Source organism: Polyodon spathula, chromosome 2 (genome assembly GCF_017654505.1).
Source record: "Polyodon spathula isolate WHYD16114869_AA chromosome 2, ASM1765450v1, whole genome shotgun sequence".
In the NCBI taxonomy this organism is placed as follows: Eukaryota; Metazoa; Chordata; class Actinopteri; order Acipenseriformes; family Polyodontidae; genus Polyodon; species Polyodon spathula.
Window position 1 is genome coordinate 41206763 of NC_054535.1, and position 14045 is coordinate 41220807.

Genomic DNA, 14045 nt, shown 5'->3' on the forward strand with positions numbered 1-14045 from the left:
TAATTTAGATATTTTATTTAACATCAGGTAAATCAAAGAAACTACATAATGATATCTCAAAAATCTACCGGAAATCATAATAGTAGTACAGAATTTCATGTTAGATTTCATTTTTTGTCAGTTTTTCATTAAGAAAATAGAAAACTACAAAGCGGTGTGCAATTTAATATGTTAATATAACATTATACAATAGGTTTCATTAATTCGACATTATGAAGCAAAATGAGTTAATTCTATAGGGCAATGCAAAACTTTTGGCCAAAGCTGTACTGTGTACTATACTTTAGAGGTGTAACATTGCTTGGATTTTGTGATACAAGATAGTAAAACTGTATTAGAGACTTAACAAAATGTTTGTGTTTATTTTACCTGAATTGGCACGTAATCTTTTTTTTTTTTTCAATAACGCTCTTTTAATGTTACAAAACAGGGTCCACCAGGGCAAAAGGGTGACCAAGGAACCACTGAGATAATTGACTATAATGGAAACATCCACGAAGCACTGCAGGTATGTATAAAAAAGGATAGCCTTCACCTTGACCTGTCCTTCTCCTGCAACCACTGAGCAGAGGTATTGAAATCCTTGCTGTGTGTCTATCTCAAAGGATGCAATGTGTTATGTAAAATAGCTAATGCTAATGACCCATCAAACCTACACATTTTGCATCAAAGGCCTAAATGATGGTACTTGGCAGACTCTAAAAACTGGTTTCCTCTCCCCATTCAGAAATAGATATGCGTCCTATTTTATATAAAAAAGGGGCAAAATTTGTTTTCATGACAATTAGAACAAACAGACTCTGACTGTCAATGTTTAATAATTAAATCTGAAAGGCAACATCTAGATAAATAATTGCACTGTGCATATCAGGTATGTAGTAAAGCTAGCCTTAGGTTTCAAGTTAATTGCCAGTGCATGGTAGATTTCTACAGGTTGGATATCTGCTTCACTCACCCTGTCTTACAGGGGAACAATAAGTGCAGTTTGAAGGCTAATGTCACAGTACTATAAAAAGTCTGCATGGGTAGTGGACCGCAGTGAATGTACACGACTGGGGGAGGCATAGTATAGTGTATAGCATTATTTGTTGCAGAGCTCATAGGCCAATACTGTAGATTTACTGGGACCAAACTAATCCATATGTCCACCTGTGGAAATTAGGCTAAACAAATACATTTTAACATCTTTATCTCTCTAATATTTCCTTTATTATCTGTTAAATATCCCATACAGTGTGTCTTTAATTATCCCTTTTTACTATTTCTGCAATAACATATATTTGGCATGTTTAATAAAGCCACCAACATATTTGACCTATAATGAAGCTATTTCTTAAAAAAAATAATAATAATAATTACGACAAGGGGTGCCCTGGATGATTTAAAACATGGAATAATAAACAGATACAAAATAAAGTTATGCACATTGAGAAGGTATATATTATTATTCCATGCAACTCACATACAACATTTAAAAAATAAAAAATCAGTTATGTGGATGCTTTTATAGGACATGTTAAAACAGATAGCTATATTGATTCATAAATTGTAATCTTATCTTTCACTACTACATTTTGCCAACAGAGGATTACCACTCTAACAGTCACGGTAATTCACATATTCAAGTTGCATGAGTGATGTCTTTTTGTTGTTTTACCTTTGTACTGCATGGTATTTTCTATGTTTCCATTATGTGTGCAGAATACAAAGTTTACTGTACTTACAAAAACGTACCGTAGCAACATTTGGCATGTCAGCAACCAAATTAAGATCTGTGCCATTTTGTGTAGAATTGGTATTGTGTAACATGGAACAGTGTGTCGATATAAACAGTACTGCTTAGTACATTTTATAAAACTTACAAATTAAACTTGGCAGGATAGACAGCATATAACATTGAACACGTCACTAATTAACTAGTAACCCATAAACATAACTGAGTAGCATACCATTTTGTTGCATGTGCATTCCCAACCCACTGTCTTGTCTGCCCTTGTCTTTTCCAAAAAGGCAGAATTGCCTCATCCAAAAGCTGTGAATTAGCCCCCTCAGCCAAGTAAAATACATTCGTATTCACTCATCTAGTTTGGGGTGTGTTTTACTTACTTTGTACAAGCAGGCATACGCATGCCTTCAATGGTAAACATAGGTGTTGCTTGTTGTATGTTTGGTTTTTCTTACATTGTCAGTGTTTCCATGCATTACATATTCATCAATAAATAATAGTTGTGCTTTTCCTTAATCATGTAGTATACATGTCTTTTGTGTGTGCTGTTATTTGTAAATCAGTGTCTACATCCTAATTCACTACAGAAATCTGAATACTTATATCAATAAATACTTTTTGTTTCATAACTAGGGTCCCCCAGGACCACCAGGACAGCAAGGAATAAAGGTGACCAAGCGTCATTGTACATTGGGGAATGAAGCCTTTATAGTTTATGACTGTTAGAAACCCAATAAACAACATAATTCTGGTTAGTGGGCATTACAGTGTAGTATCTGACAACATTGAAGGTGAGGGCACTGCAAACATTATACCAGCTAACCAAGTTTTTATTAGAATAATCCTATTTTATATATTATTAATATTTCATGGAAGCTGACTTGAAAGCACTTTGTATTTGTATCCAGAAAGGCGACTTTAGAGTGAAAGACATAAAGGTTTACAACAGTAATTTTTGCAGTTTTACCAGGCTTTTCCCGTGGTTATACTGTGCATTTATCTTAGTTTGCCATATTTATTAATATGCTTTACCATACTTTGCTATACTTTACCATGCTTTCACTTTGCTATACTTTTACTATGGTACATTTTTAGATAATGCATTTATTATTGATATTATTAGGCCATCATGTGGTTTGTAGTTAAAAGACATTTTCTTTACTAAATGAAGTGCTGATAGGATATGAACAATAAAATAATATGTATGGTGACATGATTGTCTTGATTACAGGGAGAGACAGGAGCCCAAGGGAATCCTGGGCTGGATGGCGAGCAGGTATGATACGCTTAATCAACATCAAATGTAAGCAAATGCAGTGTTAATTGATGATGTTTGAAAATCTAATATGATTCTGTGATTAATATTTTAGGGTCCCAAAGGTTCAAAAGGTGACATGGGTATCCCGGGCATGTCAGGAGAGAAAGGAGAAATAGGTCTACCTGGATTGCCAGTAAGTGCATTTGAGAAGTTCATTTTTCTTGTGGTCTATATATCTGTATCACGAGACAGGTCTAAAAAAAACGGACTAGTAAAGGTCAATCGCAAAACTTGCTATTTTTAATTTATTTGTTTTATTTCTTAGCAGACGCCCTTATCCAGGGCATTGTATTTCGTCTATCAAACCACTGAAAAATGTAACTTGTTTTATTGTGTCTAAGTGCATCCAATAGTCACCACAGCCTACCGGTGTGGTCTCCTGCATTGGAGATGCCATTCAGAATGATTCTAAATATACTGTATGTTTTCTTGGGTTCACGTCTGGGCTCTTGGCAGAGCGTTTAGCTACAAACTAAGTGGGACCTGATTTAAAGTAAGCTGGTTTACTTGTGTTGCAGGGCGCCAATGGCATGAAAGCAGAAAAGGGAGATTCTGGTTTACCTGGTCCTCAAGGTCAATCTGTAAGTGTTGGATGTGGTCTTTCATTTGGTTGCTTTTGGGGGCTATAGATAAAAAACATATCTAAAAACTCTTTACACACCCTTAAATGTTACTTGGTGTATGGGCGGGAACAATAGAGTAATATTGTACTGTTTGCAGGGCTAGAAGTTAACTTTTTATGGCAGCAGTGTGAGGTATGTTACCTGGCTGGAAAGTAGGTAGCAAAATGGCCTTATTCGGTAGCAGTTTTTCAACTAATAATTACAAAAATAACCACCTACCTACTGTTTTAAATAGACTGAATAGATCAAACTATCACATAGTAGGCCTCTATTTAAATCAGAAAGTATTTATTGAATGCACCTTGTGCTCAACTAAGTAATGGAACTAATGCAATTCCATGTCAAAATGTATTTTATTTTATCCTTAAGTTCTATAAGAATGCAACCATATCTGTCATCTAAGCATTTGATATGCCATCAGTACGGTTAACCAGGTTATGTTTCATTGGTGCAAATTAATTGATACGAAATTATCCTCTTATCTGTCTTCAGTTGTTGACTATTAAATCATACACACCTATAAAGACAGGAATTAAAAAAAAAAGGAATGTGTGCCACAATATCATTGAATCCTCCATTGTATGACCTTATAAATTATAAGGTTACAACCACAACCGAGGTATTTTGAAAATGAAAGCTAATTCCAGCAGAGTACTGCTACATTTAAACAACTTGTGCAACATGTTATGTTCATAAATATGTATGCTCACACCCTGCCTTTTTACTGCATGTTTAATGCAGTACAATTTTGAAATTAACTAAGAATAAGGGATATCAACCAAGATTTGTTTGGAATGGAGAGTAACAGGGAAGTAAAACAAGCCTGTATGGACTTTCCTGACAAGGTATTTACGGGAGAAAGAGCTAATAAAAAGAGCCCCGGTGTCCTGCCTTTTCAGCACCACCACTGGAATCCCAGCACACCCTCACTACATTGCTGTCAGAAGTGGAGGCGAGGCAGGTACCCCGGCACACACTTAGAAGCTGGCAGAAGAGAGTGTAGAAATTCAAAACTAGACTCGCCCAAGTAATTGGCATAGGCAAAACTACATTAGCCCAGCATTAATGTTGAAGCTTTGGACGAAACTAGACTCACCCAAATTAATGGCAGGGGTGAACCAGATTCACCCAGCATCGATTTAGAAGTGTTGGGTGAAACTAGACTCGCCTGGGCTAGTCCCGAAATTCAGTGAAAACTATTGAAAAAATGGGTTTAGCCCAGTCATCTTTTTCAAGTTCTGGGCCAATCTAGATTCGCCCCGATTGGACGTGGACAAGTGCCGAAAAAAAGTGGTAACTTCAGGATTCGCCCAGAAGGCCTTGGCGAAACTAGATTGGCCGGGGCAAAACTAGACTCGCCAGACTGCCGGGTCATCTACGAATTGGGAAGATGTATTAGCAATGGTTTCCAGCTTTATGAAACATACTAATAATGTATGTGTTTAAAAAACTAATACCAATAATTATGTACATGTTCACACAGGGTCGGTCGTATAAACTGCAGCGTAAGGTATCAGAAAAATGGCACCGCATAAAAAAAACTAGTGGCAAATTAAGGGTTTTGGGAAGCAAAATGCTACAAATATACGTTAACTTCAAGCCTTGTGCTTGACTTGAAAGCATTATTGTTCACTTAAAGGTCATGCTGGGACATTAGAACATTTTTTCCAAAGAAATGTATTTTGTTTTTCAGGTTTTTTCAGGTTGTTTTTTAGTTACTTCTATTGCTCAGCATTGACAATAATGCCCTTTCAGTATCTATCTGTCCTTTTAATAACACCGTGTAACAATTTTTTTTTTTTTTTTGGTTCCCGGGTAGTAAGTGTTATTTCCTAATTGCTTATGCCTCAAAAGTATAGAAAATGGCTATTATTCCCCACAAACTTTGGTTTTGTGACCAGGACAGTGATATTTTGAAATTTGCCTATTTTCCAGAACATTCCAGATAGATTCATTGCTGAGTAAACTTGGAGTAACTTCTAGAACTTTCTAGAACTTTCCAGTAATATAAATAGTAGTATAAATACAGGGGCCTTAAGCCCACCAGTTCAGTTTAGTTCCAGCTGCCTAAGTGTCTTCTGAGATGGCATCAAGAGGCTGCAAGCATCCGGCAGACGCATTTTGCTATGTCTGCGGTCAATTTATCAAGACAAGAGCGAAAAAGTACTCGGTGGAAGCATCTGCTAAGATGTGTGAGGCCTACAAGGCATATTTCGGCATGCCTGTCGGGGATCAAGACAAACCCTGGGCACCTCATTTCACCTGCGAGCACTGCAAAAAAATCTCTGGAAGGTAAGATAGACAATTGTTGCTCAGAATTTTATGTTATAAAATTTGTTAAAATTTTTAAAATTGTAAAAGTTTTTAATTTTAAAATGTTTTACAATTTTCAATGTTATTGAAAAAATATATCATATATGAAAAATGTTGCGAGAATCTCTTACACATTAGTCATGGGTGAAATAAATGTATTTTTGTAGGATGGTACAGAGGGGAAAAGAGAGCCATGAAGTTCGCTATCCCAAGAATTTGGCGGGAACCCACTGACCACTCAAGCAACTGCTTCTTCTGCATGGTGGACCCTTCCAAACGTCGGACTGGCAAGAATGCACCTGCTATCACGTATCCGGACCTTCCTTCATCCATCGCCCCGGTGCCACACTGCCATGAGCTCCCCGTACCCACTCCTCCGGAGAGAGAGCAGCCGTCTTTAGAAGAGAGCAGCAAGTCAGAGAGCGAGGAAGATGTTGTAGATCCAGATGACAATTTCAGAGGTGGAGCTGAGGAGAGAAACCCATACTACCCCAACCAAAAAGACCTCAACGACTTGATTAGAGATCTTGGTCTCACCAAGTCCAATGCCGAGCTTTTGACGTCTAGGCTCAAGCAGTGGAACTTGTTGGATGAAAGTGTGCAAGTCGCAGATCAGAGGAAGCGTCACCAACCTTTTTCCAGCTTCATCACCTGTCAAGATGGACTCTGCTTCTGCCACAATGTGACCAGTCTGTTCGAGGCAATCGGAATCGCCTGTAACCAGAATGAGTGGTGCCTCTTCACTGACAGCTCATCCAGGAGCCTCAAAGCCGTGCTGCTCCATAATGGTAACAAGTACCCGTCTCTTCCCCTGGCTCACTCGGTGCACCTCAAAGAGGATTACAACAGCATCAAGACCTTGCTGGATGCCTTGAAGTATGATGAGTACGGCTGGGAGGTCATAGGAGACTTCAAAATGGTGGCATTCCTGATGGGTCTCCAAGGCGGTTTTACCAAGTTTCCTTGCTATCTTTGCCTTTGGGACAGCAAGGACACAAAGGCGCACTACCACAGGCGGGACTGGCCACAGCGGATCGAGTTCTCTGTGGGGAGGAACAACGTCAAGTGGGAGCCACTGGTGGACCCCCGGAAGGTGCTGATGCCACCACTGCACATCAAATTCGGCCTTATGAAACAATTTGTCAGAGCTCTAGATAAGGAGTCGGCAGCCTTCAGGTACCTTCAAGACTTCTTCCCTAAGCTGTCTGAGGCAAAGGTCAAAGCCGGTGTCTTCGTCGGACCACAGATAAAGAAGATACTGGAGTGCAATGAATTCCCCAAGAAGCTCATTAGTAAGGAGAAAGTGGCTTGGAACAGCTTTGTCGCAGTGGTTCGGGGCTTCCTGGGCAATCACAAGGCCGAGAACTATGTGGAGCTGGTTGAGACTCTGGTGAAGAACTACGGCACAATGGGCTGTAGGATATCCCTCAAAGTCCATATCCTTGATGCTCATCTTGATAAATTCAAGGAGAACATGGGAGTGTACTCGGAGGAGCAAGGCGAGCGCTTCCACCAGGATATACTGGACTTTGAACGCCGCTACCAAGGACAGTATAACGAGAACATGATGGGAGACTACATTTGGGGGCTGAAATTTGGTAAAAGTGATTTACAGTATAATCGTAAATCTCGAAAAACTACTCACTTCTAAATCTTTTGTAGTTATTTTTGTATTACTTTAGTATAAATACATGTTAATTTGGATTCATATGTTGTTTTTTTCTGACTTTATGTGAACAAAAAGACACAAATTCGCCCGTTTTCTCATTGGAAACAGGTAAATTTCAAAATATCACTGTCCTGGTCACAAAACCAAAGTTTGTGGGGAATAATAACCATTTTCTATACTTCTGAGGCATAAGCAATTAGGAAATAACACTTACTACCCAGGAACAATAATTGTGTTACATAGTGTAATCTGTGTGTTAAGTAGTGTACAGCATTCAGTTTGCAAAATCTGCTACATAGCCATAGTCATAGTAGAAAGAATTGAAATAGACTAGTAGTATACAGTTCAGTAGCTGAAAGTAAAGTGACCTGTTTTACATATTTTTAGCATACATGAAAGGTAACCATTTTAGGTGGGTGGTAATGATTATGAAGTTAAAGAGAATGGTAAACAGCAAGCACTTAATAATTCTATGTGTTTCACACAGCTTATTGGTCCTCCTGGAGCTCCTGGCCCCCATGGCTTACCAGGCCCAATGGTAAGTGTTCAGGCATGCAGGGGATATACTGTTTGTTCAGTTGTAAACGCAAGCTTGTTACTGTCACCATGTAACCAGCTTTAGTGAAGAGGCGATGTACTAGCCTTCAACTTCGAGAAGCCTAGGTTAAATATTTGGTGACCTCACCCAGAGTATCATTGGTTAGTAGTCCACCATGCAGTAGCTTTTTTTTTTTGAATTGGAGACTGAACTGTTCCCTCAGCCTCTTCAATAAGGTGGAGTTTGTTGGTGAAATGGTTAACTGCAGGATTCAGGTGCTTGTTATCATGGAAGTAAACTGCAATCTGGAATTCCATTGTGTGTTGGGCATATGGACATACATGTAACTGAATTATGGTTTGGTGACAGGTGTGCAGTTTAAAATGTTGTGCAGGTTTTCTGTCCTATTTTGCATGGCATGTGTATTCTAAAACTGGTTCAGCTAGTTATCACAATCGACTGTTATGTGATTTGCTTACTCATTTGCCTTTTGCATTGTGTTCTTGCAGGGACCTAATGGCTTCCCTGGACCCAAGGTAATTCTTTAGTAACAAATACAGTGGCTTATGTTACATCATCTGTGTTTACTGCTGTCATTAATTCTGCATGCACCAGTCCATTTGTCTGTGACTCATAAAGTTAATGTGAATGTGTCACTTTTAAACATATAAGCTCAGATGCTAAAAAAAAAAAAAAAAAAAAAAAAAATCTGAAACACTTTTGTCTTTACAAATTAGGATAACCATAATAGGCATAAACCCATTGCTTTAGTGCTGAGCTTCATGGTTTAAAATTACTGTAATTACATAATTAAATAATTCACTGCACAGTTCCAGTACGTTCGAAGCAAATACATTTTTGATGATGAACACAAAACATTCAACACTGACTGGACTAAAAATGAAACTCACAAACTATAATTTTTTAACCTACATATAAAGAACCTCCTCTACAATTTTATTGTGGCTTGGCATAGCCTTTTTTTATTGCACGTACTGGAAAATGCAGTGGGTTCATAAGATGACCTAACTTTGTCAGAACTTTAACAGTCTCTGTAGCACACAAGGTCGAACTTTGCTTTTACCTTTAGGGTGAACCAGGGTTGCATGGTGTTAAAGGAGTGAAGGGTGAGCCAGGGCATAAGGGTGACAGAGGACCCCTTGGTCTCCCAGTAAGTACAGTAAAAGATTTTCAATGCCAATCATTGCATACATTTTATTATTTTCATCAGCTGCCACACAACTCTGGTTTACTCGCCAAACTACACCCCACCGTCCCGTCCCGTACCATTGCTAAAACCTCATTCAGTAACACAACATCATTTTCATTTGTATAATGTAGTAACATCCATCCATTGTTTGTTGTCTATTATTATTTGTCTACATTATTACTGTCATGACATCCCCTGCCTTACCAGCACTTCTTACAATTGAAATATCAGCCTTATAATATTTTATCTGATGTTAAATTTCTTACGGGTAGACATAGTACACGTTTTGCATCTTTCTTGAAGTAGACACATCAGGGGACATGCATCAAGTGTTGCCGACGGCATTAATGCCATAGCGCAGAGTTTACACCGGCCTTAAAATTGCCCTGTATGTATCATGACACTTTTGGCAAGTTAAGGCCGTGTTAGCACAGCCAAAATGCGCTCCGCCGTGCAATGCGCTCCACCTCTCATCAGCCATGTATTTTAAGGCATGCCAAACCTTAATTATATGCATAAGCAAATTGTAGGTGGGGCTCATTTGCAAATTAAGTCTGATATTAAAATGAGATTTATGAAGTGGCAGAATAGCAGCTCCGGCCCTTGAAGGGTCCACAAATAAGACTGATTTCAAATTGGTCTTATTTGGGCTCAAAGAAAAAGTCAGAAAGCAGCTTATAGGAAAGAGCTTTATGACATCAGTCATAGGGGCCTGGAAAATTCACTGCATTTTTTAAAGAAATTCATGAATGACAATAAAAAAAACCCACGAATGCCACAAAACCGACATTTTATTATTTATATTATATTCTACTGATGTAAGTTGCCTAACATATGTTATCATTGATAGTTAATCAAGAACATCACCCAAAAACCAAGGCTGAAACATTTTTACATGTAAAGTACTGTAAGGAAAATGCATATTTTTAACAGTAGACAGTCAAATAGATGATTTCCGTGAAATTATTGATATTGTGAATGTTCAGGGGCCTTTCTTACAACAGAGAGTTCAGGTTCCTAACCTTCCTGAACAACCCTGGGACAGAGGGGGAGTACTGAGAAGAAGGGAGAGTATTTAGTCTGCATTATGCTTTTTGATCTCCCTGAGGCTATTTCATTATGTACAATTGTTTGCATTGGTCGTATAATAAACTTGGTTCATTATATCCTTTTCATTATGTATGGTTTTATCCATCGTATAATAATAATATACTATAAAGTCAAGACACATCATCAGACACCGACGCAGCAGAATTTTTGCATTTAAATGTGCCAGCTTACGCTGTGCCTCATTAATTTTGGGCCAGTTAATACATTTAGGAATACATTTAGCTCTGTGTCAGTCGATCTTGATACATGTCCCCCGTCATGTTTTATTTAAGACCGTCCTATACAGCATTAACATGTACTTGCATCTGCATGTTTGCTGTATGAGCTGAAAGAATTTTGAAACCCAATAAAATATAGATATAAAATATATAGCTTTGTTATTTTTATTTTTATAAATAAGGTGGTTGTGAAATGGTACATTATATTTACATTTAATACATGTAAATGCCCCAAATGCAGTTTCTTAAAACTGCATGTTAAATTCCCAACGTCACCCACAAACTTTGTAAAACGATATAAATAGATAAAATATTCCACTCAATACATGACACATAAAAATTATTTGTGCACTGTTAGTAAGTGATAATTGAGGAGTGATGCAAAACCTAATGTCATCCACAATGACAGTGCATTTAAAGTATCTGTACCTGGAATTTTAACAGTAAACCTTAAGTGTGTTTTAAGACAGTGTGTCACATCCCAATAAACATTTTTGAATAACCGTGTCTCCAATTGTGTCCGTTTCATTGTTTCAATGTGTACTAATCCCATATTCATCTCACTCATGTTACCCTCATAACCGCACAGGGAGCGTCTGGCTTAGATGGCAAGCCAGGACCCAGGGTGAGTTCCTCACGTTTCACCTTCCGCACTCCGCTTCATACCATCCTCTCCTTTCTTTGAAGCATTGACATTGGAAAGTGATACCTGTATTATATAAAAAGCTTAGGAGATTATGATTATGTTATTGCCAAATGAACAGGGACATTTCAGGACATAATGGATGGATTAAATTAATCTGAACAGTGATGTATCTTAATACCACCGTCACTGAAATTTTATGAGAACTAACAGCTCTAACAGTTTTGTCCCAACACATACAACTTCAAGAGTAGCTTTTTATTGATTTTACATGGCTGTGGTGTTTAGATTCACCGTTGTTTACATCCATTTGATACACCCCAAGGAGTCATAATTGGTGGAATTATTAAAATTAGCCACCATTAGGAAAATGTTATTAGAGTACAGGTTTTAGGAATGGTAAAAGACCATCAGGACCACAAAAGCTTGCCCCAAATTGATGGATCTGTACCTGAAGTTGTTCCACACAGTGTATATATCAATCATTGTGACCTATAATATTTTTTCAATGCTGTAACAGGATAACATCAGGAATGAGACTCAGAGACCAGAAAACTGCTGGTGCGCATGTTTTATTAACAAACAAAAAAGCACACTAACAAATAAACAGGCACAAGGGCCAAAATACATGGTTAAACAAAAAATTCAGCTGTCAGACTGGGCATTTGCCTTCACTGACCCTTTTCTCAACAACACAGTATATACAACACTTACCAGCTCTCCTGTCAAACACCAACCTCGAAACAAAGGATTTCTCCTCCTTAAGTACCATGTGGCTGGAGCCTAATTAACCACTGATCATTCAAATAAGGCTTCAGCCACAGTCTCACATGTTTTATGGCAAGGAGAATTTTAACCCCCTCCCTGCCAACTCTATATTGCCAACACCCACACGTGTGGCTTTCGCACTGCCACAAAGGCATTGTCCTGTGATACAGTGGCTGAACTTTGAAGTTATTGGAGTGTATATCCTGAGAACAGCTTGTCTATTTCTGATGAAATTATATATGGGTTGTTATTGTAAAAATGTAGTAAACATTCTGTTACATAATGCTCTATTACAAGTCATTTGAACTGTTTGAGATGGCATGCAACAACATTAACTGGACTATGTTCAATCCACAGGGTATGGACGGTCCAGTAGGTCCTTCAGGCCCAGCTGGCCCAAAAGGTGACAGAGTAAGTACAGGAAATTCATCCTTCGTCCCTTCTCAAGGTGTCCCAGCAACACTGACATTGTTTCTGAGAAGGGAAGAGTTGTTATCATTGCTTTTTTATCCAGAGATATAATAGGAATATCATGTTGTACAACAGAACTGAAGGGCTATCCATGCATCTTGACAGAAGAACTGTAAAAGTAAAAGCTGAGGTGGTAAAGAGACTATAAGAACTACTATAGGGAACACTGTAAAGTTGTTAGAAAATAGCATTACAGTTACCAAATTATATTACTGAACATGATAGTGGGACACTTTATGACAGCGCTGGCCTAATGTATTTAATTGACATATTGTGTGATACAGATCCCAAGTCACAAAACTTTAACTGTTTCTAATTCTTGTTGTAGTCTAATAATTAAAAAAAAAAAAAAAATGGCAACATTTTTATCCACCATGTTTCAGAAACTGTTAAAAACACATACTTCATATACATTTTCTACTTTATAACCACAACTACTTTTCCCACATATCAATTTTATTTAACTAAGCCATTACCCCTATATTATGCCCCCAGAGATACTGTTCATAAAAAAACTGTCTTTAATCTCATGAGTTACAATTTTGGTGTGCTGTTTAAAAGTATTAACCACCTTGTTGCAGCTACTTAACAGAAAACATATATGATATTTATTGTTCAATATTTTAAAATCATACTGTAACTGTTGTAAAAAGTCAATTCTTGGCTTGTTTCTTGGAAATGTCAAAAGTCAGAAATATCAGGGAACGTAAGCAACATCTTATCAAATGACTGATGGCTTTTAAGTGCACTTCTGAGTGTTCTGTAGGGAAGAGTTCTAACTGAGTGTATTTCCATTGTGTTTTGTAAGGGTGAAAGGGGACCAGCTGGTGAACCTGGGCCAAGAGGACCATATGGATTACCTGTACGTATTAGTTGATGTAGATTTGCTTGAATCGTCAATTATTTTCTGTTTTGTATTTGTAATTAATTTAGAACAATTTGTAGATTTTTTTTTTCACTTTGACATTATGGGCTTTTTGTGTTGATCAGTGGCAAAAACTCCTAATTAAATCCATTTTGATTCCATGTTGTAACACAATAAAATGTGGAAAAGTCCAAGGGGGTGCATACTTTTGAGAGCCACTGTACAGTACGTAGTTCACAGATGTAGTATAATATAAACCAACAAGATGAAAAAGTGGGTGTATATATTTTATAACAGTCATAATTAAATAATGAACTGTAAATGACTCATTGAACAATGTGTTGCCAAGTCTTAATACAGTGTATTTTGCTGTGTCTGTGCTATGAAGTCCTACAGAAGTGGCTTTAGAGTAACAGCAGTTATAACCTCTAGCACATCTGATAAGGTAATGTTTCTTTCTTTCTTTTTAAGGGCACAGATGGGTCTCCTGGATTGGATGTAAGGGTACAGGGGGTCAATTTTTATAATTTGTCCTAAAGAATGTCCTTAGCAAGTTTCAGCACAATTAGACAA

General features: G+C 37.7%; 1 protein-coding gene across 4 annotated transcripts in view; it reads left to right on the forward strand.

The window, feature by feature from the left end:
• LOC121296449 (collagen alpha-1(XXV) chain-like) overlaps window positions 1-14045 on the forward strand; it is a 182027-nt gene that overhangs the window by 158177 nt on the left and 9805 nt on the right. For 2 of the 4 annotated variants that reach the window (XM_041222048.1, XM_041222040.1), the window contains exons 22-34: window positions 431-508; window positions 1585-1608; window positions 2360-2395; window positions 2958-3002; window positions 3097-3177; window positions 3563-3625; window positions 8137-8187; window positions 8697-8723; window positions 9278-9358; window positions 11315-11350; window positions 12494-12547; window positions 13416-13469; window positions 13944-13976. In XM_041222048.1, coding sequence (XP_041077982.1) covers window positions 431-508; window positions 1585-1608; window positions 2360-2395; window positions 2958-3002; window positions 3097-3177; window positions 3563-3625; window positions 8137-8187; window positions 8697-8723; window positions 9278-9358; window positions 11315-11350; window positions 12494-12547; window positions 13416-13469; window positions 13944-13976 — 663 coding nt within the window. Of the gene's footprint in view, window positions 1-430; window positions 509-1584; window positions 1609-2359; window positions 2396-2957; window positions 3003-3096; window positions 3178-3562; window positions 3626-8136; window positions 8188-8696; window positions 8724-9277; window positions 9359-11314; window positions 11351-12493; window positions 12548-13415; window positions 13470-13943; window positions 14022-14045 lie in introns of those variants that run through there. The other 2 variants (XM_041222067.1, XM_041222057.1) reach the window with 2 other exon arrangements.